The sequence below is a fragment of the Mustela nigripes genome, chromosome 1 (assembly GCF_022355385.1).
Source record: "Mustela nigripes isolate SB6536 chromosome 1, MUSNIG.SB6536, whole genome shotgun sequence".
Classification (NCBI taxonomy): domain Eukaryota; kingdom Metazoa; phylum Chordata; class Mammalia; order Carnivora; family Mustelidae; genus Mustela; species Mustela nigripes.
In genome coordinates, this window is record NC_081557.1 from 207,313,398 (window position 1) to 207,339,101 (window position 25,704).

The 25,704-nt window shown below is 46.7% G+C and overlaps 1 protein-coding gene across 3 annotated transcripts in view; it reads left to right on the forward strand.

The window, feature by feature from the left end:
* The window catches only part of EVC2 (EvC ciliary complex subunit 2), a 118,374-nt gene that overhangs the window by 17,081 nt on the left and 75,589 nt on the right, over positions 1–25,704 (forward strand). For all 3 annotated transcript variants that reach the window (XM_059380677.1, XM_059380658.1, XM_059380666.1), the window contains exons 7-9: positions 769–822; positions 13,401–13,535; positions 16,979–17,118. In XM_059380677.1, coding sequence (XP_059236660.1) covers positions 769–822; positions 13,401–13,535; positions 16,979–17,118 — 329 coding nt within the window. The remainder of the gene's footprint in view (positions 1–768; positions 823–13,400; positions 13,536–16,978; positions 17,119–25,704) is intronic.

A 25,704-nucleotide genomic window follows, 5' to 3' on the forward strand; every position in this document is an offset into this window, starting at 1 on the left:
CCACAGCCGGGATGGAATGAGCAGGGGTTGCCTCGCTCACTGGACATCATGCCCCAAGCCTCTAGGCCGGGTTATACACACTGACTGCACCACCACTGCCATCACCGACCACAGCCAATACCAGTAATACTTTCGGCACACTGCCAGACTCTAGATTAGCTAATTTAATCCTCACAGCAACCGCACCGAGTTGAATAGGATTCCCGTTTTACAGATGGGAATACGGAGGCACAGAGAAGTCAGTGCCTTGCCTGAGGTCAGGCTGCTGGTGAGCAACGGGGCCAAGTGTGAGCCCAGGCAGCCGGCTCTGACCACCGCCTTGTACTGCCTCTCAGTTTCGAGATCTTCCACCTGCATCCCAGAGACAAAGTGTGTTCTCTTGGTGTGTCTTCTCAGATACTGCGCGTGTGGATAGCTGGCCTGACGGCTTCCTTCCTGAGCTTTGGCATGGGTCCTCAGCTCCCGTCCGGCCTGACCCTACCCCCTGGTGTTTTACCAGCGGGCCCACGGCCTGTGCTTTCTTACCAGTTAAGGAAACTGGTATTTGGATTCATACAAGCGTCCAGGAGAGGACACCTGCAGGTCCACAGACTTTTCCACCTGGAGGGACTTTCAGACCCTCAAAAGCCCCAGCCCCCAATAGTCAAGGGCCTCCTGTGGCTCCAGACATGGCCAGTTGCAAATACAGCCAATGATACCTTCTGTGTCAGACTCCAACACTGTTGACGAAAGTGTTTTCTCTCTCTCTCTCTCTTTTTTTTTTTCTAGAACAGAACCCAGCTAAAAGCCCTTTTCACCATAACAGTTGAAGAAAAGATAAAGGTAAGAGCAATGGCTTGAGCCCCCAGACGCCCCCCAGTGTGCCTTTTCCTGCCTCTGGTATGTTGGTGTCTGGCTGTCCTCACGGCCAAGGGGAAGGGGTGGCTGCTGGCCTTGGTAGCCCAGACCACCATGCAGTGTGGGGTCCCCCAGTGTGGTCGGAGGCTGTCGGACTCATTCCCTGGATGGCCCGTCTTTCTGGGCAAGGTGTCCTCACCTTGTAACCACATTTCACATTGTTTCAGCATCTGCTGGGGCCAGACATTAAGCATTTGACGTGCACTGAATTGTGTGGTCTTCATCACAATCCTGGGATATAGATTCTTTGTTAAAATCACCATCATTTCATAGATGGGGAAACCGAGGCACACGTTGGCCAAGTAATTTGCCCAAGATTGCCTGGCTAGCATGTCAGGGTTCCCAGGACCACTCCTAGGCTCTGTGATTCACTGGGAGGACACACAGGAGTCCATCCATAGTCATACTCATGGCTGATTTATTGCCAAGAAGGATCCAGAGTCCAATCAGCAAAGAGCAGAGGTGCACGGGGCAAAGTCTGGAGGATGCCAGGCACCAGCTTCCAGAGTCCTCTCCTGGTGGAGTCCCACGGGATGCACGGAGCTGTTGAACAATGAATGTGACAGCACAGCTCATCAGAGACCAGCACCAGGGCTTTCTTTGGGGGCTGGGCACACAGCATCCTTTGCGTGGCACAGACCACCCAAGGAGTGTGTTCAGTGTAAACTACATTATTTGCATGATGGGTTAGGTGCGGTGAGCCACTCTTATCAGGGAATGGTGGGAACCCTCCCGAAATCTGAGTTTCTAGATGCCAGCCAAGGCTCCCTGCCTTGCACGCTGGCCTCTGAGGAGATAGCTCTCCAGGGCATGCCACATGTGTGCTTTTCTCATAGGGGTTGGAACCGGGATTTGAACACAAGCACTTTGGCTCTGGGGCCCTGTCTTTGGGCAGTGGGCTACACTGGGGAGCTGAATCCCTGAGCTAAAGAAATGGAAACAAAATCCAGGTCTGGCTGTAGCGAGGGGAGGGTTTATGGGGGGAAGGGGCGGGGAGTCAGGAAGACAGGAGCCAGCAATCGTCCTGGCTGGTCTGTGTGCTCCGGAGTGCGTGTCCACATCATATTTGCACTCCACTCTGTGCCTTACATTCTGGGTGGCACTCAATAGGTAAATATCCCTCGATTGAGCTGATTGTTGATTGTCATCAATGCCGGTGATTGCTTCCCAGTGGAGCAGTGTCTGGTCACTGCTGTAAGTGTGAGTCAGGCCCAGTGCAAGATTCCAGGGCACAGTGGAGTTTGGGGCAGCCTGGAGACTCAGATCACCCAGAACCCACTGTCCCCCTGCCCTCACTGAGACCTTAAATGAGGGGGGGAAAAAGTCAACACACAACTGCCGTGACTGAATTTGCGAGGTTGTGACCCCAAATCTAGGTCGTACATGCTGCAGATACTGACTGTAAAGTGCTGGGTAGATGGCAGGCTTCATGGAGGAGGTAAGAATTCAGTTGGTTGTAGTGAAAGGAAGGACATGGTTCAAGATGGAGGAAGGGTATTCTAGAATATTCCACCAAAGGTCTGAAGTCGAGTTTGAGCCAGCTGGGCTGGTGGTTGTACGTGAACCCAGGTCTCCTGGGGGCCTGGCACCAGTGGATACACGTATGGATGAGGCAAGTCCCTTGCCAGCTACTGTGTGTTCTAGCGGGGCTACTGAGCACCCGCGTGGTGATGTCATTGCACTAGGAAAGTGCAAGAGTGAATAGGAGGAGCAGGGCGTGGGGATGGAGACTCCCCTGACATTCTGTCATGCGGCTAAAACATGGAGGAAAGCTATTAACTATCCATTGTATGGGTTGGGATTTTGGAACCCTGGGAGACCCCATCAGCTCCTTTGTTTTCTGTTACTTTCCCAAGGGTGAAACTGGCAGGTGTCAGCCAAGGAAAGCAAGGCCTCAGAAAACTGCTTCCCTTTTTGTATCACAAGGTCCTCTTGCCCTTCTGTCTGATGCATGAAGAGTCTGGGGTCTGGGGGAATCACACTGTTCATGCTGGACACTGGTGTTTAGATTGGGCTGGAGCTCCCCACAACCTCTTGTGCCCTCAAAAGGACTGGGTGCCAGGGCAGGGACCCGGAGAGCAAGGATCTTGGATCTAATCCAGAGAGAGATGTTTAAACCAGCTGTTACATCCCCGAAATTCATGCTCAGTGCAGTTGCAATAATGATTTTAGTAGCATTTGGGGGGAGATACCTGATCAAATTAATCAGAGTTTCACCTGAAAATATACATTTCCGAAACTAGATGCGAACATTGTGACAATGAAGAAGAATGTGGGAAGATTTGCCCTAGGAGGTGTTAAAGAATTATAAAGCTACATTAATGTAGTTTGCAATTCAAGAAAAGCCAGACCAATGGGACAGGATAGAGTACGTACACAGATTTCCATTTAATAAAGATGGTATTTCAAATCAATGGGATAAGAATGTATCACTCATAAATTTATGGGCAACTGGCTGGATCTTTTGGAAGAAAAATAAAGATGAATTCCCTCATCAGATTAAAATCTTGGTAAAACAATTTCTAAAAGGTAAATATAGGTCAGTATCACATGGTATGAAGGAAGCCACGAAGGAAAACCATGGATTTGAGTACACAAATAGTTGGAAATTTTACATTTAAAAACAGCATTAAGAAAGATAAGTGACAAGTTAGGGAAAATACTTGTAACAGACATAAAAAAAGATCCACCTCTTTAATATATAAAGAGCTTCTATTAATAACAAAAAGGAAGTGTCAGTAGATAGCGATGCGACATGAGAATTTCTCAAATACAGAATTTTACAGTGTTTTCCCTTGACCCCAGTGGAAGGAGCGTGTAACTGTGGGCAGAATCTTGTGGCGCTGACTTGTGCTCAGAAGATGGGAGGTGTGCAATCACACATCATCACGTCTACTTTCCCTGTGTTACCTCTTGTGTGGATTACTGCACCAACCTCCTGCCTGTTCAGCCCTAAGCTCCTGTAGCCCCACATCCACGCCATCATCATCTTTCTAAAACATAAACCTGCTTGCTTTTCCTTTTCTGGAGGGACTCCCTATTGCCTGCTGGATTCAGCCCAATTACCTCAGGTTAATATACAGGAGCCATCAGAAAAGTTGGCCTCTGCTGTCTCCTGGTGCTGTTGGGTCCCTCTGTTTTCCACACTTCTCCAGTTTTGCATATGCTGTTCTATTTTTACCTGTGCTGTGGAGAACGTCCTGCAGTAGCCTAACCAACCTCTGCACGTCTGTGGTTCCTGACTCTGCCCCAGGCGTTCTGGTCCCACCCTTGGCTGGGATCCCATGCTGCTGGGACTCCTGATAAACCTTGCCATTCTGTGACATTGAGTTAGACTCCTGGTTGGCATTTAATACATTCTTGTGATAGCAGAATAGAATTTTTGCCCTGGAAGACTTTACAGATGCTTTAGTTTGACTTTTTCATTGAAAAAATCAGATCTGGAGAGGCTGTGGGAACTGGCCAGGGTCCTGAAGCTGAAGATAGCATTAAGGAACAGGGTCAAGCTGTGCAATTTTTTCTCAAATCCACTTCTTTAGGACACTGGTACCTTAGCAAATCTCCATTAAGAAGTGTGATTCCCTCTACTGGTGATTACTCCTAACTGCCCCCCCCTTCAGGATTGTCAGCTGGGAAGCCCAGAGAAAATTTGCCCTCAAGGGCTGTGTGACAAAGGTCCACAAACCACGGACCCCCTGTACTTCTTGGATCTTTAAACTTAAAGTGAAGGATTTCAACGAAATTACTTTTGAAATCTCTTCCAGAGAAGTTCTGTATGGTCTTCTCTTTTCTACAACCTTTTTTTTGTCTTTGGGGGGGTAGGTGGGTAGGATTTAATAGATGTCCGTTGTGGACTTTTAGAGGAAATGCCTGCTCTATATCACACAACCACAGAGAAAGCTGGAAGAATAAAATAACATTACCTCATAATCCCACCACTGGAGGACTATTACCGACATGTTGGTTTTTTGCTTCTACAACTCTGTGGGTTTATTTATTATCTAATTGAAGTCAAACTGTATAAACAACTCCTCCTCATTCTTTTGTAACTTGCTGTTGGATTATAAGCATAGAAAGCATTCCTTTTGAAAGGCTTTTTTTTTTTTTTGGTTCAGCATTGCTCTTCATAAATGCAGTGATAGAACTCATCAAAGAAATCAGCTCTTAGCTAATACATGATTAAAGAGATGGTAATAGCACATGATTCTTTGTCAGAGACAAGCAGGAAAGTTAGGGCCTGGGGATGAGGAGGCTGGAATAACTGAGCCAGTTCTCTTTCCTTATTCTTTTGTTCGTGCAGTTTATGGTAAATAGGCTCTTTGAAATCTCTACTTATAATGCTTATCAGTGAAATTTGGCTGCAAGATTTCTGGAGGAAATCTCAGAAGTATGATTAACTTGGGGCTTTCTAGGGTCCAAATGCTTAAATTTTTGCACCTGTTCCTGTGCTGGGGGTGTCCAGCACCCAGCCTCCCCAGTGAGACATCCAAGGACATTTCTGGCTTCTATCTCTGGCATCCCACACATTCATTTCATGCTCAGTCACTGGATCCTGTAGACTGTGTCTCCTAAATGTTCCTCTAATTTCTGCCCTTCCCTCCAGCTTGCCAAAAGTAATAGTAATAAATAGCAGCTCAGATTTACTGACTGATCTCTGTGTCCTGCACGCCTAGCTAGTAGGTCCTACCTTGTGCATGTAGTAAAGTACACACATGTGAAATTTACCATTATCGACATTTAGCATACTCAGTGTCAAGCAGTCAAGCACCACTGTCTACCCCCAGCCTCTGGCAACCACTAATCTGCCTTCCATCTCTACAGATTTGCCTGTTCAGGTCATTTCATATAATGCAATGTGGCCTTTTGTGGCCAACTTCTTTCCTAAGTGTGGTATTTTCTTTTCTTTTTTTTTTTTTTTAAAGATTTTATTTGTTTATTCGACAGACAGAGATCACAAGTAGGCAGAGAGGCAGGCGGAGAGAGGAGGAAGCAGGCTCCCCGCCGAGCAGAGAGCCTGATGTGGGGCTCAATCCCAGGCCCCTGGGATCATGACCTGAGCCGAAGGCAGAGGCTTTAACCCACTGAGCCACCCAGGTGCCCCCTAAGTGTGGTATTTTCAAGGTTTGTCTATATTGTCCTGTTTATTGGTACTTCCTTTTTATGGGTGAATCTTATTCCTTGTAGGCGTGGACCACATTTTCTTCATCTGTTCATTAGGTGGTAGGACCTCTGGGCTTTCCCCATCTTCTGCTATTGTGAATAGTGCCCCTGTGAAAATTCAAGTACAGATTTTCGTTTGAACACCTGTTTTTCCGTTCTTTGCGGTATACACCCATGAGTGGATTGCTGGATTGTATGGTAATTCTGTGTTTAATTTAGCAAGGAACCATAGGCACTGTTGTAATCCTCAGTTTATAGACGGGAAATTGCAGCTTACAGAAGGGTTCCACCCTGTGGTAGGGGGTAGACCTGATAGCTGAATCCTAAGTAGAGCCTCTGTCTTTACTAGCATGTTTTACTGCTTGCCACGACCTTGGTTCACGTCCTCATCCTTTCTTCCTTAGCTCATATCTAGTTTGTCCTCCTCCAGGCTGATGTCATGAAGTAGCCAGATTTAACTTTCTGTAATACTCATCTGACCATGTGACTTCCTGGTTTCAAACCCTGCATTGATCACCCCACAAACCCTTAGGATGATGTCTGGAATCACTAACCTGCCCTTGAAGGTCCTTTGGGACCTGGGCTACATCTCCTCCACCTGTGTGTGCTGCTCCTGCTCCTCCCTCTGCCCGGCTTGCCCTCCTCCCCGATCATTCTCCCCCGCCCCTGGGTCACCTCATGGAAAGCTTCCTTTGTCCTTTGAGCTAGGTTAAGGGCTTCCCCTCCTCCCAGCCTCACTCCTCCAGGCTTCTCCAGCCTCACCCCATTCACACCGTGTCACTTCAGCCTGCTTACTTGTATGTTTTTCTGCAGGATTGTGAGGTCCACAGAGCAGGACCTGGATCTGTTTCCCCCTTGTCCTTCCAGCATGCAGCCCTGGGCTCACTGAATGAATTAGATGTCAAGAAAGTTCACTACATCCAAACACTGAGTCAATTCTAGTAGCCCATTTAAATAGAGAGTTTCAGCAAACACACTTACAGCAAAGCTTGGTTTCTGCACATATGAAATGGATGTAAGAATTCTGAGTTCAAAGTACTGTTTCAAAGACTAAAAAAGGAGGAAGGCCTGGCCTCTGGCAGAAGTTCAGTAAAGATATTGATGGTTAAGGGTAGTTTTAAAGAATGGATTGTGAAAACTTTTGGCCAGACACTGGGAGATTTTTTTTTTAAGATTTTATTTATTTATTTGACACAGAGATCACAAGTAGGCAGAGAGGTAGGCAGAGGCAGAGGGGGAAGCAGGCTCTCTGCCCAGCAGAGAGCCCTATGTGGAGCTCAGTCCCAGGACCCTGAGATCATGACCTGAGCTGAAGGTAGAGGCTTAATCCACTGAGCCACCCAGGCGCCCAGACACTGGGAGATTTTTAAAATCTGCCCTTACCAGTCAGGCTAGAAGAGTGAGCTCTCTACTCAGAATAGGAATCACAATGTCCACAGTGGTCCAAGACCCTGATGACCCAATGCAGGGCTGCTGGTAAAAGGCCAGGCTGGAGCCCAAGCCCCAGAGAGGCAGCTGTGGTATGAGGGTTACTAGCCCTGGCTGCTGGGTGTGAAACCCAGGTTCATTATTGACTAGCTCTGTGATCTTTGGCCATTTATTTAATGTCTTAGTACTTTTGTGTTCTAATTTGTAAAATATAGACTAAAGCAGTGCCGAGTTATGGTATTGTGAGAATTAAATGGATTAATGCGTGTAAAGCACTTGGAACCACCTTTGGTGCTTAGTGTCTGCTCAGTATGTGTCAGCTGTGATGATGAGGATGGTGATGTGATCGTGAGGATGATGGTGATAGTCATGACGGTGGTGATTGTGGTGAAGGTGATAAGGATGATAATGGTGGTAGTGATTATATGGAGCCTCCTTCTTCCCATAAAGCTACATCTTTAAGATTTTACTCTCTTTTAGCCATTTCCATGGAGGAGGAAATTTGAATAGCAGAGGCATTTTGGGCAGATCAGGGGAGCAAGACCTAGCTTAATTTAGCAACACGGATACTGATAAATGCAGATTGAAAGAAGAAAGAGTTATGAGTGGACCTGCCCCAAGCAGGCAGTCTCTACCTACATGCACTTATTACTTGGTAACAGAAAGTAAGGATTGCAATACAGAAGGGAGAAAGATAGCAGGATCTGGAAAAGCTTACCCTACCTTTGGCCTCTTCCTAGATAACAGTCATTCATTCCTGCCTCAGTGACAGGTCCTGTTCCCAGTGACCTGCCGCATTGCCTCTACTCTTCAAATTCTCTTGGCCACGTGGATGGCCAGAGGAAGGCTAGACTTCAGGTGGAGATTCAGAGAAGGTGGAGGTGGGAAGAGGGAGACAAGCATGGTGGCCTGACCTAGCTTACCAGCTCTTCTTCATGAAGTAGGAAAGGAGAAGACAGAGGAATCTGTTTCTACATTTTATAGTACAGTTTCTACCTTTCTACCTCCCTGCGTGTAATGCTATTCTAGTCTTTGTTTCTGGTTCTCATCAGTCAGGCAGGTATGGGAGGTTGGGACTAAAAATGTTTTTAGAAAGCCACACAACTCCCTGGATAAAAGCAGTGTGATCTAATGGGTGGAGAACATGGACTTGGGAGTCCAGCAGGGCTAGGTCTGGTTTTTCAACTATGGACTTTGATTTTTTTTTTTAAAGATTTTATTTATTTATTTGACAGAGAGAAATCACAAGTAGTCGGAGAGGCAGGCAGAGAGAGAGAGAGGGAAGCAGGCTCCCTGCTGAGCAGAGAGCCCGATGCGGGACTCGATCCCAGGACCCTGAGATCATGACCTGAGCCGAAGGCAGCGGCTTAACCCACTGAGCCACCCAGGCGCCCCGGACTTTGATTTTTTAATCTCTTTCCATCTACATTTACCTATCAATAGACTGGGGATAGACATACCCCATAGGATTGCTGAAGGTCGAATGAGGCAAGACATGTATCATACTGTGTTAGTTTTCTGGGGCTTCCATAACAAATCATCACAAACTGGGGAGCTTAAAATAACAGAATCTTATTCTGTCACAGTTCGGAAGGTGAGAAGTCTGAAATTAGGGTATTGACAGAGATTTTCCTCTTCCTACCTTCTGATGGCTCCTGGGAATCCTTCTTTGGTTGCACCTACATCACTCCAATCTTTGCCTCCATGGTCACGTGGGTGTCCCTGTGTGTGAATCTGCCTCCACATTTCCCTGTCCTTTTAGGGAACATTCATTCAATTTAGGACCTACCCTAATCCAATATGAATTCAACTTGATTGCATTTGCAAAGACCTTATTTCCAAATATGGCCACATTTATAGGTATTGTGGGTTAAGACTTCAGCGTATCTTTTTGGAAGACACAATTAAACCCATCACATGCACCTAGTCCAGGTTAAATCTGTCTCACAGACCAACAAGACCTACCTGACCTTCAAGACAATCAAAGCCAAGTAAAGTCAGAAACAGGAGCTTCTGTCCATATATTGGAACCTGAATCAAAGAGCAATGGCCTAGGGACTAGCGTGTTTTGGGTGATGAGATGCCATTAATTCCCTGTATCTCCCCATTATTCTTGGTAAAGCTGGAAAAAAAGAAGCACTTACCTTCTGTGAAAGAGGAATCCTAAAAACAAATTGCTCATCAATATCCCCTTTGTTTTTTTTGGACACAGATCTTTTTGTTTCCTTTCCATCAATATTTTAATGTAACCTCTGTGCGGTTATTCATATTTATACAATGTGTTGTTTGTTTGTTTGTTTGTTTCTTATCTGGTAGCTATACCTATCAGGGCACAGACGGCTATTTCCAGCACAAGTGGAGAAATTGCATGTCATTTTGGTGTTAATTAAAATGTAATATTTAGAATCAAGAGGATATTCAAATATGGAAACAGAACTATTTCCCTAACTGTATTTGATAAAAGCATCTTTGAACCAAGGTTGATTAATCAATAGCCAAAAAAAGTCATATGTGCCATTGCTCTTTGGTTCAGGTTCCAATATATGGACTGAAGCTCCTGTTTCTGACTTTACTTGGCTTTGACTGTCTTGAAGGTCAGGTAGGCCTTGTTGGTCTGTGAGACAAATTTAAGCTGGACTATAGCCTGCATTGTTCTCACAGGAACCAGGCCTGCTTTTGTTGTCTTCTAGCCCCTAAGTAATACATTTAATGTTCTCATAATCTATAGCCATTCCTAATTAAACTAGTCACAGACTGGCTTCTCCAGAAGCAGATGCTGAGACAGAGTTTGGGGTATAATATGTTTACTAGTGTGCAGAAAAGAGTTAATGCATCTAGCCTGAGATGGCCTGCTTGCAAGATTAGCCCTTGGCAAATGTGTGAGAACTTGGAATTCAGAATAGTTGCCATGATTCCCCAAACTGTTAAGAGTGGCTCACTGTGTTGAAGCTATCATATTACAAATATAAATAAATACAAGTAAATGTATATAAATGTGTTATAAACAATACATTTTATTCTTCAGGCCTGCTTTCATTCTGGGAGTTTGGAACTGGTACCTGCTAGGGAGAGGGTGCCTAACGGACCAGTCCTGGATCAAAGCCTTGGGCACTGAGTCTCTCATGAGCTTTGCTGTGTTGTTATACCCGTTGCTGGAGGAACTAAACAAGTCTTGTGTGATGGCCTTGGGCGAGGACTCTGGAAGCTTGCTTCTGCTTTCTTCAGGATTTAATCCTCTGTGCCTTTTCCCTGTCCTGATTTTGCTCTGTGTCTTCTCCCTGTAATAACTCAGAGCAATGAGAATGACTTTAGGCCAATCTCTGGGTCCTCCTGGTGAATCATCCAACTTGGGGTGGTTTGCCCCTCCCCCAACACAACCAGTGATCACCCATGAAGGGAAGAATGAGGAAGCAGGATTGGGCAAGAGAAGACTGTGCAAGTTGTGATCTGAGCTAACAAAGCCACACCTGGCAGGGAACTCTGGAGCAAGCATTGCCTGTCTGAGCGTCCCTTGTCAGGCTAAATGGCTGGCCATTATGCTTCACATCAAAGAGAATAAAATAATTAGGAATAAACTTAATCAGGAGGTGAAAGTGTTGTACACTGAAAACTACAAAACCCTGCTGGGGGAAACTAAAGAAAACACAAATAAATGGAAAATCATCTTGGGCACATGGAAGGGATGAAAAGTGTTATCAAAATGTGAGGCTCTCAGTCCAGGTCTGCTTTGAGGCCACCTTCTGGTAAAATGACTCATCGCCACCATATAGCTTCTCCATTACTGTCCCAAAGGAGTTGCCTTTGTTTACATGGCCCATAAAGGAAGACATGGCAAGAATCACTGGTGTTTAGTGAGCAAGTATTAAAAGACAGATGCTCTTTTAGTGACTTCATTCAACTTCATTCATATTCTTGTTTAATCCTCCGTATGACCTTTGGAGGGCTACTGACTCAGTTTACAAGGGAAGGAGCAGAGGCAAAGAGAGATGAACTCATCTGACCAATACTGTATAACCAATAGGCCAGAGATGGTGCCGCACCCAGAGGGTCTGGGTCCTGAGCCCAAGCTTCACCCACTCTGCTGTTTGCAGTCCCCCTTACCTGTGAACAGGAGGTGGACCTAGGTCAGACCCAGTCAGTAACCACACACCCAGTATCATCACACCAAGGGAGGAAGAACCCTGACTCACGAGCAGCAAGACTCACTCACCACCAGCTCGGCAGACAGCAAATACTCAGTAAATAATTGTTGATTAATAAATGAGCCAAGCTTTGCACTAATCTCTTTATCACTATTCTGTTTAATCCTGATTCTAGGAGGTATGTTTTTTTAAATATCTTATTTATTTATTTATTTATTTATTTATTTATTTATTTGGCAGACAGAGATCACAAGTAGGCAGAGAGGCAGGCAGAGGTGGCGGGGGGGTGGGGGAAGGGGAGGCAGGCTCCCTGCTGAGCAGAGAGCCTGCTGCAGGACTTGAGGCCATGACCTGAGCCAAAGGCAGAGGCTTAACCCACTGAGCTACACAGGCGCCCCTCTAGGAGGTATTTTTATCCCCATTTTACAGATGAGAGAAGTGAGGTTGCTGGAGGTCAAGTCGCTCACCCAGGGTATCACAGCTGTTATGACAGAGGTGGCATTTCCATCCAAATCTGTAGGATTAAAAATCTAGAGCTCCTTGTTTGGATCCAAGTGTCTTTGGGAGAATTCAAGATGTTAAATCTTGTGAAACCCGGGGTGCCTGGGTGGCTAAGTGGGTTAAGCCGCTGCCTTCCGCTCAGGTCATGATCTCAGGGTCCTGGGATCGAGTCCCGCATCGGGCTCTCTGCTCAGCAGGGAGCCAGCTTCCTTCTCTCTCTCTCTGCCTGCCTCTCAGTGTACTTGTAATTTCTCTCTGTCAAAAAAAAAAAAAAAAAAATCTTAAAAAAAAAAATCTTGTGAAACCCTTAACCTAGCCATTCTGTGTGTTCCTCAGACAAACAGCTCAGCAGCTCAGAACTAGGAAAAGCCACTTCCGATGAGGCCCTATGCCCAGGTCTAGTGAATCAGAAGTTCAGAGTGGGGCACAGGGACGCATGTTTCCACAAGTCCTCCTGGTTCGGATGCATGTGTCAGTGTGAGCACAGTCCTGCATCTGACCCATACGGAGTGCTTGTCAGATGCCAGCGGCTCCTGTGGTCTCGAACCGGAGGCGGTGGTGGAGGGAGGAGCTGAAGGCACAACCTCTAGGACTCAGTCAGCTTCTCACAGCTGTCCGATGCCCACTGCTCCCAGCCTGTCAGGGATGCACGTTTGTCCCAGGCTCTCGTGGGCCGGAACCCAGGGGTGCCTCTGAGGCGTGAGAGAGGGCTGGGCATGTTAAGGCAAGCTGACGGGTCGCTTGGCAGCCAACCGCCTCTGACTGTGGGAGGCTCCCCTGCCTCGTGCCTCCTCCAGCATGGACCTGAAGGCCAGCATGGGCCGCGGGTTGCCTCTGCAGTGCTCTTGGGAAGGGGGAGCACATGGTGTGGGGAGAAGGAAAGAACACTACAGATTCTGACACTGACTCGAAACAGCTCATGGGTCCCTAGTGCACATTAAGTTTGTTACAGATGGATTCCAAAACGTAGTGTTCTGGGGTGCCTGCGTCTGCCAAGCTCGGGGTGGATGGTCCACCATGCTGGGCTCCTGGGCAGTGATTGTCCTGCTCGGTGCTCCAGACGCACTGCGTGGAAGCCACGCTATAGGGAAACAGACTCTGAGAAGTCCAGCGATGGTATCAGGGCGAGACAGTCTCAGCCAGTGGGATGAGCCCGGTCCAAAGCCAGGCCAGTCTCTCTGCTGCTTCTGCTGTAACTCTTCCTTAGGACCTGACTGAAAGATGTGAAGCGTGACTACGGACAAGTACCCCTCTCCCTCTCTCATCCCCTAGGTCGTCCCAAACCATGGCCTTCATGCGGCAGGATTCTTCGCAGCCTCCATTGTCTCCTTTGTGCTGACCTGGGTCACGCTTTTCTTCACGGCTCGATATCAGTGTTTGAAGGGAAGCCTGCTCACCAGACATGGGGTGAGTCTCCATGTGCGTTGTGTTCCTGGAATGTAGTTGGGTTGACAGCAGACGTGAGGCTGACATTTGTCCTCCAGTTCAGTGGGTCTCAGCCTTGGATGAATGTCCCAATCCCTGGGGAAATGACAGACACATGCTCATCTCCAGGCTTAACCCGCAGAGAGTCTGACTGGATGGCCCCAGGGTGTGCCCTTATCATTAGTCATTTTTAAAGCTCCCTGGAGGATTCCAGAAGGTGGCCAGGGTTGAGTGTCCCTGCAGTCTGACTGAATCCCTGAGCACTGTCGGTGTTGCCAACTCTGCATGCATGCCACGCTAATTCAGGTCCTGGTCCACACTCCCTGCTGAAAGATCTTTGGCTTACTTTGTCCTCATGGGGAGACCAGGTCCTTCAGCCTGGCTTGGGAAGCCCCCTTGGCCGGCTTCTGCCAACCTCTGCTACCACTGTCTACTTCTTACCTCAGCCCCAGTCAACCCAGTGACTCAGCATTCCCTGAGAGCGTGAGCTCACCACACTCACACCGGAGGCTTTTTTGATCCTCTCTGCCCTTCAGTGAGCATAGTTCTGGCTGGGCTGGGAGCCGTCTCTCTCTCGGTTCCTGTGCTAGCTTCTGTAGACCCCACATAGTACACCTCTTAATTTCTTGGGCTCATCTGTGAATGTCTTAATCTCTCTATTCCTGTTTTGGTCTGGGTTCCCACGGAAGCACATCCTAGGCCCAGAGTCCAAATGCAAGTAGTTTATATGGGGACTGATCCCAGGAAGTATTTGTGTGGGGTCAGGAGGTGAGGCAGGAAGGGAAGGCAGCTGGTCACGTTACCACTCTGGGCCCCTGGAGCTTCACCTTGCCCAGGTACTCAGTGGAGAGTAGGAAAATAGCCTCAGAGTCATCCCACCTAAGGAGGGAAGGAGCTGGGATATATATCATACACCACTGGTCATCGGTCAAGGACATGGGGGCGATGGAGCTGTTAGAAGGTGGGGGAGGAAGGACTGTTCTCCCCACTGAGAAGACACTTGGAGACCAGAGAACGAAGCAGGCAACTCCATACCATTTACACAGACTTTTATTTAGGATAACTTAGGTGATAAGGTTGGGGTTGATCTAGATGCTCTGCAGCTAGCCTCACAAAGTCCAGGCCTTAGTCCACAGATTGTATAGAGTGAGGGGTGGTGCAGAGGGCATTTTAGTGAGAGCAGAGGACCCACTTCCTCCAAGGGTTTGCGTGCACCTAATTGACAGCTACCCTTTCATTAGATCTCAAGGCACCGTCTGTGCTTCAGGAGTGGGAGAGATCATGCTATCTTTAACAAATTTACAGAGTGCCTAAACAAGCCTCCCCCTTCCAACATTGGTGGACATTTCCAAGGTATGTATCTTCATCTCCGAGGGCCCCGGAACACATAGCTTGAAGAGAGAACATGAACAAGATGGAGGGCCACCGAGGGAGTCAGTATTGTCAGAGTTCCCACAGGGGCCCGGACAAAGGGTGACGTTATTTCCCTGGCATGGGCTTCGAAGGCCAGCACAAGCCTTTAGGGAAAGGAGCGTAGGTATTGGCTGATGGATCTTTGGCTAGTGGACACTGAAACAGCAAGGGGGAGGGGACATGGGTAGAAAACAGATTGTATCTGCCACCTTCCCACTGTGTGGTATGGAGCCTGGTGCTTGGAGGGCGCTGAATAAGTGTGTGAGGAAATGAACGAGCCCTCAGCCCAACAGTGGATGGACAGAGGGGAAGAAAATCAGGACAGCAGTTCATAGAGTGAGATGGGCTGCCACCAGAAGACACTGTGGGAAGTAAGCATCCATGACAGTTTGTTGGTGCCTCCAGGGTTGGGAGGGCTGGAGCTGCTGCAACTCATTGTCACCCAGGGGCCCAGCACCTTGAAGGGAGCATCTGCCATCTCTCCCCCCTCATTTGTATTGAGGAACCTGAGGCCCATGAATTTAAACACTTGCTTCAGGCAGCCAAGGATAGGCTGGATCTGGCTTCTGGGGGCCATGTCTGGAGGCTGGAGGTCCTGTCACCATTGTTCACTTGGTGTCTGCTTCCCAGAGGAGAGGATAGTCATTTCAAAGTGAGATCGCTCCACAGCGTCTGTAGCAGGCAAGAGGGGGGAGGAGAAAAAGGACCCCTTTCATTAGACCTTGGGCTTGTCTCCCAAAGCCATTATCCATCACAGAAGAACAAAACTTCCCCACTGCTTTGATGAAGGAGCAGGAATCATTTCCTGGAGATGAAAGGCTGATCGTTACACCTGTAGAGAGAAAAGAAAAGCGTTGATTCAAGGGTCTGAAGACCCTTGAAGTTCACAGAATGAACTTTTTTCACATTTTTCTTTATTTTTGGAAACCCGAGGCAACCAGTGAGACAGTGTGCTATAAAACACAAGACAGACTTCTTCACCCCTTCTAGCCTTCTTCACTCCTTCTACCCTAGGAGTTAGACCGATTTGGGACCAGATACCAACCCTGACTCTTCATGAGCTGTGTGGATGCACATGTTATTTTACTCCTCTGAGTTATGGTTTCTTATATGTAATGTGGGGCAATAACACTTATTTTGTTGGGACAGTTTTGTGATAATAACATATAAAAGCCACAGGGACAAAAATTCTTAAATATTAACTAATTATCAACCATTTTGCAGAATCAACAATAAGGACAAAACAGATAGAGCTATCCAATCGTTGGGTCAGGCTTAATTATCTCCCATGTCACTTCCATTTGACAATTCTATATTCTGATTAGAAACCAGCCACATGCATGAAGTTGAAGTCCATCTGCCAACTAGAATTTCTGTCTGTGTGATGATTATGGTGGTGGTGCTGCTGATGGTAATGATGATGGCGGTGTTGGTGGTGATGATGTTGCTGGGGATGATGATGATGGTGGTGATGATGATGATGATGGGGTGGTGGTGATAGTGGTGATGGTGATGATGATCGTGTGATGAGATGATGGTGATGATGGTGACTGGTGATGAAGATGGTGATGGTGGTGATGATGGTGATGGTGTTGGTGGTGATGGTGGCGATGATGTTGATAGTGATAAGGATGTTGATGGTGATGATGTTGATGGCTGATGATGGTCATGATGTTGGTGATGATATGATGGTGATGATGGTGACAGTGGTGGTGATGAAGGTGATGATGGTGAAATACTTTATAGGTCTTTACAGGTTGCAACAAAGGTCTTTCCATCCATTGTTTTGTTAATATACACAATATCCCCATGCAGGGCTACTAGAACTAAAATCCCCCCCCTTTTTTTTATGAGAAAGTAGAGGCCCAGGGAAATACAGTGTCTTACCTGAGTTTACCCTGCTCACAAGTGGGGCCAGCAACGTATTCTGACTCCTGCCTTCCCTCATAACTTTCTCAGCACATGACATTCACAAGAAGGCCCTCTCAATTGTTTCTGAAATTTCTCTGCAGGTTCAGCATCATGAGAGCAAGCTGGAGCACTCGCAGTTCACCTCCCCTGATGATGTCAATGAGGACCTTGCTCTCAATGACCAAATGATTGACATTCTGTCTTCAGAGGACCCCGGGAGCATGCTTCAAGCTTTAGAAGAGTAAGAATTCTTAACTGCCCTGTACTTGCTTGGATATGATAAATGCTTTAGCTGCACTAGCCTGAAAGCAAACACTGAGTACATTTCATTAATTAATTAATTAACTAATTAATTAATTATTCAGTTAATCATTTGTTTGTTACTCACTAGTCATCATGGAACTACTGCTATGCTTAGTATTTGGGAAAAGGGATGAATAAGACATGGTTCGTGCTATAAGCTAATGGGGAAGACAGACACATAAACAGAAGGGATCAAAACAGTTTGATGAACACCATGCTAAAAAAGGAAATCAAGGGGCGCCTGGGTGGCTCAGTGGGTTAAAGCCTCTGCCTTTGGCTCGGGTCATGATCCCAGGGTCCTGGAATCAAGCCCCACGTCGGGCTCTCTGCTCCGCAAGGAGCCTGCTTCCTCCCCTCTCTCTCTGCCTGCCTCTCTGCCTACTTGTGATTTATCTCTCTCTGTCAAATAAATAAAATCTTGAAAAAAAAAAAAGGAAATCAAGACTAGCTGAGCCGAGAAGAGGAACTAATTACCTCTGAGAGGGTCAAACAAATGCTTCCCAGAGGAGGTTATATTTTAACTAGTTCTTGAAGCATGGCTGTAGGCTTTCCAAGTGGGTTAAGAGAAGAAAGACTTCAGGCAAAGGGAAGAAAGGACGGATGAAAGAATAGGGGATGAGCAAGATGCATTTGGTGAAGCAAAGTAGCTCAGTACGACTGATGTGTGAATTGGGGTATTGAATACAGAGAAATAAAGGAAGAGGCAGCTGGAGAGAGAGAGAGGCCAGGCCAGGCAGTGTGTTTGCTGAACTGAATTCTGTTCTTTTTTATGTATTTAACAAAAACTTACAGCGTCTCGCCTGTGTACAGCAGAACCTAGAGCTGGACACAGTTTTGAACACTGCATGGATACGAACTCAATCTTATTAGCCTCCCTACGGAGCAGGTGTTGCTCTTCTTACCATCTCAAGGATGGGGGATTGAGAGAGTCTGCGGAGCTTGCCCCAGGGTGCATGCTAGTAAACGAGAGAGCTAGGGCTTCAGGTCTTTTAAGGGCTGGCCTGTTTCTGGCTCATCTTTACTCTTAAGTCACCTGTACCAACCAAAGTGTCTTCATCAGGGTGACCTCTTCTTGGAGTCCCTGGACTTGAGTTTCTGTCTCTTCAGTTCTACAGATCTGTTAAGGATTCTGCAGAGTTTATCTGCCCTTGGGCTGCTGCTTCTGGTATTTGGAGGGTGCCCTTTGAAACGAGGTGACCCCAGATGTGGGGGTACCTACCTCTCTGAATTTCTTAGTTCTGCTAGGTCTTGGCCTCGTCTTTTATTACTCCTTCTTAGTTCTCAGATGGTCTCAACCTGATTGTTTTTGGTCAGCTTTTCTAATTATTTTTGATTGGATAGTTTGTCCAGATTACCTGGATCACTCTTAGTAAGAACAGAACCTGTCTTTGTGTAAGCCACATTCTAGACGATGAACAGCCACAGTCCCTGCCGTGGGGAGAGCCTGTGAGAGAGACGGAGGGAAACAAGCAAAGCCCAACATAGCACAGAGCTCCTTGGAGTTAGATTGGATTTACGTCGGGCTGTGCCACCATGTACCCTGGGTCAAGTTACTTAAATAGAAGTTCTGGGTAAGACGGGCTAGGTTGTGGAGGGTTCTGGTTGTCAGGCTCACAGTAGGCACTGGAGACCCAGGGAGTGGCCTGTTAATATGGGCAGGTCATGTTCCAAAGGCCACTCTGAATACAAAAGGAGAATGGCTTAGAAGGTTAAATCCAGACTTTTGTAGGCAATGTGGATGTATAATGAGGGCAGGAGCCGTAGGTTGGGTGAGGAGAGGGATACAAAGGAAGAGCTTATAGAACTTGGTCACTGGTGGTCATGTGGTTGAGTAGGTCTGCATAGGGTTGTCTAGTTTGCCCACTGAAGGGGAGGGAAAAACTCAGGAAGCCTCCCTAGAGTTCTGGGTTCTATTTGCTTGTTTGTTTGAGTGGGAGAGGAGGGGGCATCAGTTTTACTGCTTGGTAGATCTCTGGGTCTTGTGCTTGTAGAATGCCCACAGAGAGGCGTATGAGAGGGGTAAGCCTTCACAAGAGAAGTGCGATGCTCAGGCTGGGCCACGATCTTTGGAAGATCCATTTTTACCAAAAACACCATCTGAACATGTAGAATTCTTACTGGTTTTATCATGCTTTTATTTTTCCTTTCTTTGCTTCCTGCTATATTGATGACGATTAGCAACGGGACCCCGTGGGAACCCCTCAAACTGGATTCCATTTACGACAAGCTTCTTCTGATCCTAGATTCGGGATGCATATCTTTACCTGTGCACTTCCCCCTGGGAACTAATTGCTGTCAATTTGGAGTCATCATGATGCTGATAAGCTGTATTGACTTAAGTTTTTATACAATACCTTGTATTAGTGCAGTGTTTAAAAATGCAGTCTCTTTTCCACACGTTGATTTGGTCCCCCTGCTAATGCTCTTTGGGAAGGCATCTTATTTTGCCTCTATTTGAACTAGTTTCGCCAGTTGAAGGATCTGGTGCTCTTCTTGGTAACGAGCTGTATTCAGAGTCACTTATGTAGTAAGTGACAGGTTAGGACTGGAGCTTTCTCGATGGAATCTCGGCCACGTTATGTTTCACAGATACTCTCTGAGCCCCAGTTTCTTCATTTCTGACTGGGGAAATCATAAGTGCGGGGGATTGCTGCTAAGTTTAATGATATAACAGGGACTTGGTGGCTGAGTCCTCTCTGGGTTTTGCCTCGGAGCTGGGGCCTGACTTGAAGGGGGATGAGCAGGTGGTAAAGAGATGCCTTTAAGTAGATCAGCCCCTCTTGGATTTGGAGTCCTTCCCTTGGAGTCCTTCTCAAGAGCAGTGCAAACAGCAACTGAAAATGGGAGAGCTTGGGAGCAAGGTAGAGTAGCTCTGGTCCTATTTCCCGGGAGTCTGGAATCAGTGACCCTTATTCATCAATTTCTGGGTCCAGAGTTGTACAGCTTGGCTAACTGAGCTTTGTGTCGCCATTCACGTGTGGTCCTTCATTTTAGCTTAACTCTCTAATCAGAATGCCGAGGGCGACCAATTAAAATTTGCCACACTACCCAAGAGGGAGGAGGAAGGATTAGATGGGCAGTGGGGAGAAAGGTGGCTGGTTACTGGCGGAGGTTCTTAAATGTCTCTTATTACATTAAATGGTAGAAGCATGTGATTAGCGAAATATTTCCTAGATAGAAGTCTGTTTTCTTCCAAAACATGGAGATAAAAAGTGGACTCAAATGATTTGGATTGTGTGATCAGCTCCTCGATATTTAATTTGCAAGTAGGTCATATACCACAACCTCTGGCCAGAGGAATTAGGGCTGTGATCAGCATACACATGTATGTAATGCATGTGTTTATTAATAAACAATAGTACTTAAGGTTGAGGGTCCATATCTGGGCTCTCTACTCTGTTCCATTGGTCTGTGTGTCTGTTTTTGTGCCAGTACCATGCTGTTGTGGTGATCACAGCTTTGTAATAAAGCTTGACATCAGGCAATGTGATGCTTCCAGCTCTGTTTTTCTTTTTCAACATTTCCTTGGCAATTTGGGGTCTTTTTTGGTTCCATACAAATTTTAGGATTGTTTGTTCTAGCACTTTGAAAAATGATGCTGGTGTTTTGATTGGGATGGCATTGAACATACAGATTGCTCTAGGCAGTATAGACATTTTAACAATATTAATTCTTCCGGTCCATGAGCATGGAATGTTTTTCCATCTTTTTGTGTCTTCTTCTATTTCTTTCATGAGTGTTCTGTAGTTCCTCGAGTATAGATCCTTTACCTCTTTGGTTAGGTTTATTCCCAGGTATCTTATGGTCCTTGGTGCTATTGTAAATGGAATCAAATCTCTAATTTCCCTTTCTGTATTTTCATTGTTAGTGTATAAGAAAGTAACTGATTTTTGTATCTTTCCACATTACTGAATTGCTGCATGAGTTCTAGTAATTTGGGGGTGGAGTCTTTTGGCTTTTCCACGTAAAGTATCATGTCATCTGCGAAGAAAGAGTGTTTGACTTCTTCTTTGCCAATTTGAATACATTTTATTTCTCTTTGTTGTCTGATTACTGTTGCTAGGATGTCTAGTACTGTGTTGAACAATAGTGGCAAGAGTGGGCATTCTTGTCGTGTTCCTCATCTTAATGGGAAGGCTGTCAGCTTTTTCCCATTGAGGATGATATTCATTGTGGGTTTTTCATAGATGGGTTTTATGAAATTGGGGAATGTTCCCTCTGTCCCTACACTCTGAAGAGTTTTAATCAGGAACAGATGCTGTATCTTGTCAAATGCTTTTTCTGCATCAATTGAGAGGACCATGTGGTTCTTCTCTCTTCTGTTACTGATTTGTTCTAACACATTGATTGATTTGCAAATGTTGAACCATGCTTGCATCCCAGGGATCAATCCCACCTGATCATGGTGGATAATTTTTTTAATGTACTGTTGGATCCTATTAGCTAGGATCTCATAGCAGCAATGTCCATTATAGCCAAACTGTAGAAAGAGCCGAGATAACCCCTCAACATATGAATGGATAAAGAAGATACGGTCCAGCAGAAAAAGACAACTATCATATGATCTCCCTGATATGAGGAAGTGGTGATGCAACATGGGGGCTTAAGTGGGTAGGAGAAGAATAAATGAAACAAGATGGGAATGGGAGGGAGACAAACCATAAGTGACTCTTAATCTCACAAAACAAACTGAGGGTTGCTGGGGGGAGGGGGTTTGGGAGAAGGGGGTGGGATTATGGACATTGGGGAGGGTATGTGCTTTGGTGAGTGCTGTGAAGTATGTAAACCTGGTGATTCACAGACCTGTACCCCTGGGGATAAAAATATATGTTTATAAAAAATAAAAAATTAAAAAAAAAAGAAGATACGGTCCATATACAATGGAATATTACTCAGCAATCAGAAAGGATGAATGCCCAACTTTTTGCATCAACATGAATGGTCCTGGGGGAGATTATGCTGAGTGAAATAAGTCAAGCAGAGAGAATCAGTTATCAGATGGTTTCACTTACTTGTGGAGCATAAGGAATAACATGGAGGACATTAGGAGAAGGAAAGGAAAAATGAATTAGGGTAAATCAGAGGGGGAGAAGAACCATGAGATACTATGGACTCTGAGAAACAAACTGAGGGTTTTAGAAGGAAGAGGGGTGGAGGGATGGGTGAGCCTGATGATGGGTATTAAGGAGGGCACAGACTGCATGGAGCACTGGGTGTTATATGTAAACAATGAATCATGGAAGACTCCATCAAAAACTAATTATATACTGTATGGCGATTAACATATTATAATAAAAATAAGTAAATAAATAAACAATAGTGCACATGATAGTAACAGTGTGTAACAGAAATGGTAGCAGTACCATATACAAAGTTATTAATTATCCTGTTTTTGTCATTGGTTCAAGAAGTGATGGCCTGTGAGGAGCATAGGCTTCCCTGAGCCCCATATTCTCTGAAATGAACAGTGCTGCTCCTGGTATGTGAATACCGCGAGGACATTGAGGTTACCAAGATTTTATTCTTGTAAATCACCTAGGAGCTCTAGAATTTTATGTTCATTTCTCCTTGGGCACCAGATTTGTTTTGCTCGAAGAACGTTTGGCATTGATTGTCAAGCATGACCTGAAGAGTGCTCACTGGAGAGCTGCATTTGTCCCGTCCCCCTCCCCCGGTCCTCCTCCCCCCCACCTCTCCCACCCCCTCCTCTTCTCTGCCACCACATCCCAATATTCAGTATTTATCAAACGCCCGTTCTGTTTCACACTCGTGGTTGAATGCTCATTTTAGGGACCTGGTAGGGTTTTTGTTTTGTTTTTTTAATCATAGCATTGTCAGTTACTTTTAATCTTTCCATCTTGACTTATAGTCAGGCTTTAGGAGCTCCCAGAAAGAAAATGTCACTCAGAATGTCAGGGGCTTAGGATGCATGGGAATCTGTGATTGTCTCCGCACTAAAAACAGCTTTTTTCTCTAGTGAATTATTTATCCCATTTGTATTTCTTATGTGAAGCTTAGCTAGGCTTCTAAATGTGTCATTAGATGTCTGGATTGCCGCCTTGTTGCTCAGACCCATCAGAGCCCTAACCTTGCTCTCTCTTGCTGATTTATCTTTGACAAAGAGCATCTCCTTGGTCTGTGTGGTTGTTTATCTTTGACATCATTTCTTCATGGTCCATCTCTCACAGAGAGGATCTGAGGGAGAGGTCTTTCCTTTGGTTTGTGTCAGGCTCCTAGACGGTTGTCCTAATGGAGGCCGCTCAGCCCCAGGCATGCGGAGGCCAGAGGGAGGAGGAACAGGGCACTATTGGCAGCTTTGGAAGGTTCGAGAAGCGTGAAGAGCTCACAGTGTCAGCTCTGGAAGCTTCTAGAAGTGTGGAGAGCCCACAGTATCTTAGCTCCGGCCTTAGCCTGGCACTGACCACTGCCAGGCACCTCTTGCCCATGACCTTAGGTAATTCTCACAGCGGCTCTGGAAAGGAAGCTGAGGTTCAGAAAGGTTGATTGGTTATGCCTAAGGTCGCACAAGCGGTAATGAGTTTGGGCCCAGGACTGTGTGTTTTCAGATCTGTGTGCTTTCAGATTTGTTGTATTGACAAAACAGCTTTTAAAAAAATATTACACTTAGATTTTTCCAAGAGAGGCAAAGGAAAAGAAAAGAAAGAAAGGAAAGGAAGAGAAGAAAGTCCAGGTGAGTGTTTATTTCCTGTTATTTAAAGGAAGCTCATCGCTGTCTTTTGATGCCGCCAACATCCCCTTCTAAGCTGTCTCCGAATTATGGTTCGGACAGAGGCAGCGTTCAGTGAGTATTGGTTGAATCAAGGCTTTTAGATCACGTAGTGAATGGTTTGTGTGTGCCAGCTATGTGGTATTGTTTTTTCTGTTTTCTTTTCTTTTCTTTTTTTTTTTTTTTACAACTATGCCCTTTTTATTTTATATTTTATTTTATATTAACACTGAGGAGATATAATCTTGTTTCTCATTTCTGGAACTTAAACAGGAAATTAACTGCAGGGAAATTAAGCAACTCACCCAAAGTTTCTGTGGTTCCTTTGCCCTTTCTGGGTTGTTCACTCCTGTGTGCAGTCACTGGGAGGCCCTGGCTGGATGCTGGTGTGGCATCGGGTGTGGGTCGTCACGGGAAACACAGGGGCAGAGCACAAAGACGCGCACAGCTAACCCTGCAGTTCCACAGCGTGTCAGGGCTTTCAAGGGGAAGGGGCTCTGTTAAAGAAAAGCGGGGTTTCACTTTTGCCTGGGGGCTCCAGGAGGACCCCCTAAGTGGAGGGTCGGGGGAACCAAGACCCGAGTGATTGAGCATCCTTTAGGGGCCAAATGGATGGAGAACAGGAAGGGACATAGGTGGGCCCTTGAGGGTCTAGGAGGTGATGAGGCTAGCATGGCAGGGGCACGAGGAAGTGGGCTATAGGGTCACACCGAGCCAGCACAAGTATGTCCCAGAGCAGCTTCCCCCGTAAGCCTGATGGAGAGTCACCAGCAGGTGCGTTCGAAGCTGTAGGGTTAACTTGACAGCTAAGGTGTGAGAAGGTGCGGCGTTGCTCACACCAGATGTAAGCACAGTGCATTCCCAGGTGTGACACGGCTTCACGGGCAGCCCAGAGTCCATCCCAGGGAGTCCGGCCGTGGACAGCAGAGCGGCTGTTTCCATCGGCCGTCACCAGCTCCCTTGGCCGTGGTCTGGCTGGGCTCCACAGGGGCCCCTCACTCAGGGCCCGTTTCCCAGGAGGACCCCCAGGCTGTAGCTCTGTGTGATGTCCCTCCCAAGGGCTACATGGGGGTCTGTGGAATCCAGGGACAGATGAGGGAGGATGAGTGGCACCTACTGACAGCTTGGAAGTGGTCTTTGTGGGAGAAGAGCCGTCAGCTCGTGGCCGTGCTGCTTCCTAAGACAAGGGAAGAGGGAGGATTGAGTTTTGATGACGGATCCAGAGGTGCATCTGGGCTGGGCGAGTTGAAGATGCCTAGAGACGCCAGATGGACATGTCTGTTCAGACACAGGCCTGGGGCTGGGAGTGGCAGGATGGGGACCCCAGAGGGAGCCCCTGGAGAGTGGCATCGAGGGGAGGGAAGCGAGACGGTGCCCTCTGGAACTGCAGCCTTTACATTGTCAGAAAGGTAACAGGAAACCAGGACAGTGAGAGCAGGAAAGCCAAGAGAAAAGGGATCCCAGAAGAAGGGGTGAACAGCTGTGTCTGGTATTGCCTTCAGTTCAGTCAGGTGAAGACTGGAAGGCGTCCTGTTTTTGCTGCCGGGACATGGCTGAAGGCCAGAGCAGTTTTGGGGAGCACGGGGCAAATGCAGTGGCTACCATCACCACTGTGACTCACCCACTCTGCTGTGCAGGGGAGCAGCATACTAAGGGAGCCCAGGGCTAGGAGAAGGACATTTAGGGTGATGCCAGAGGCTCTGAGCATTCTGCGGGGGATGGTCTGCAGATGGTCTGCAGAGTTTGAGGGGAGAGCAGGGACAGTTGCAGGGAAGAGGGTACTGAGAAGGTGAGCCA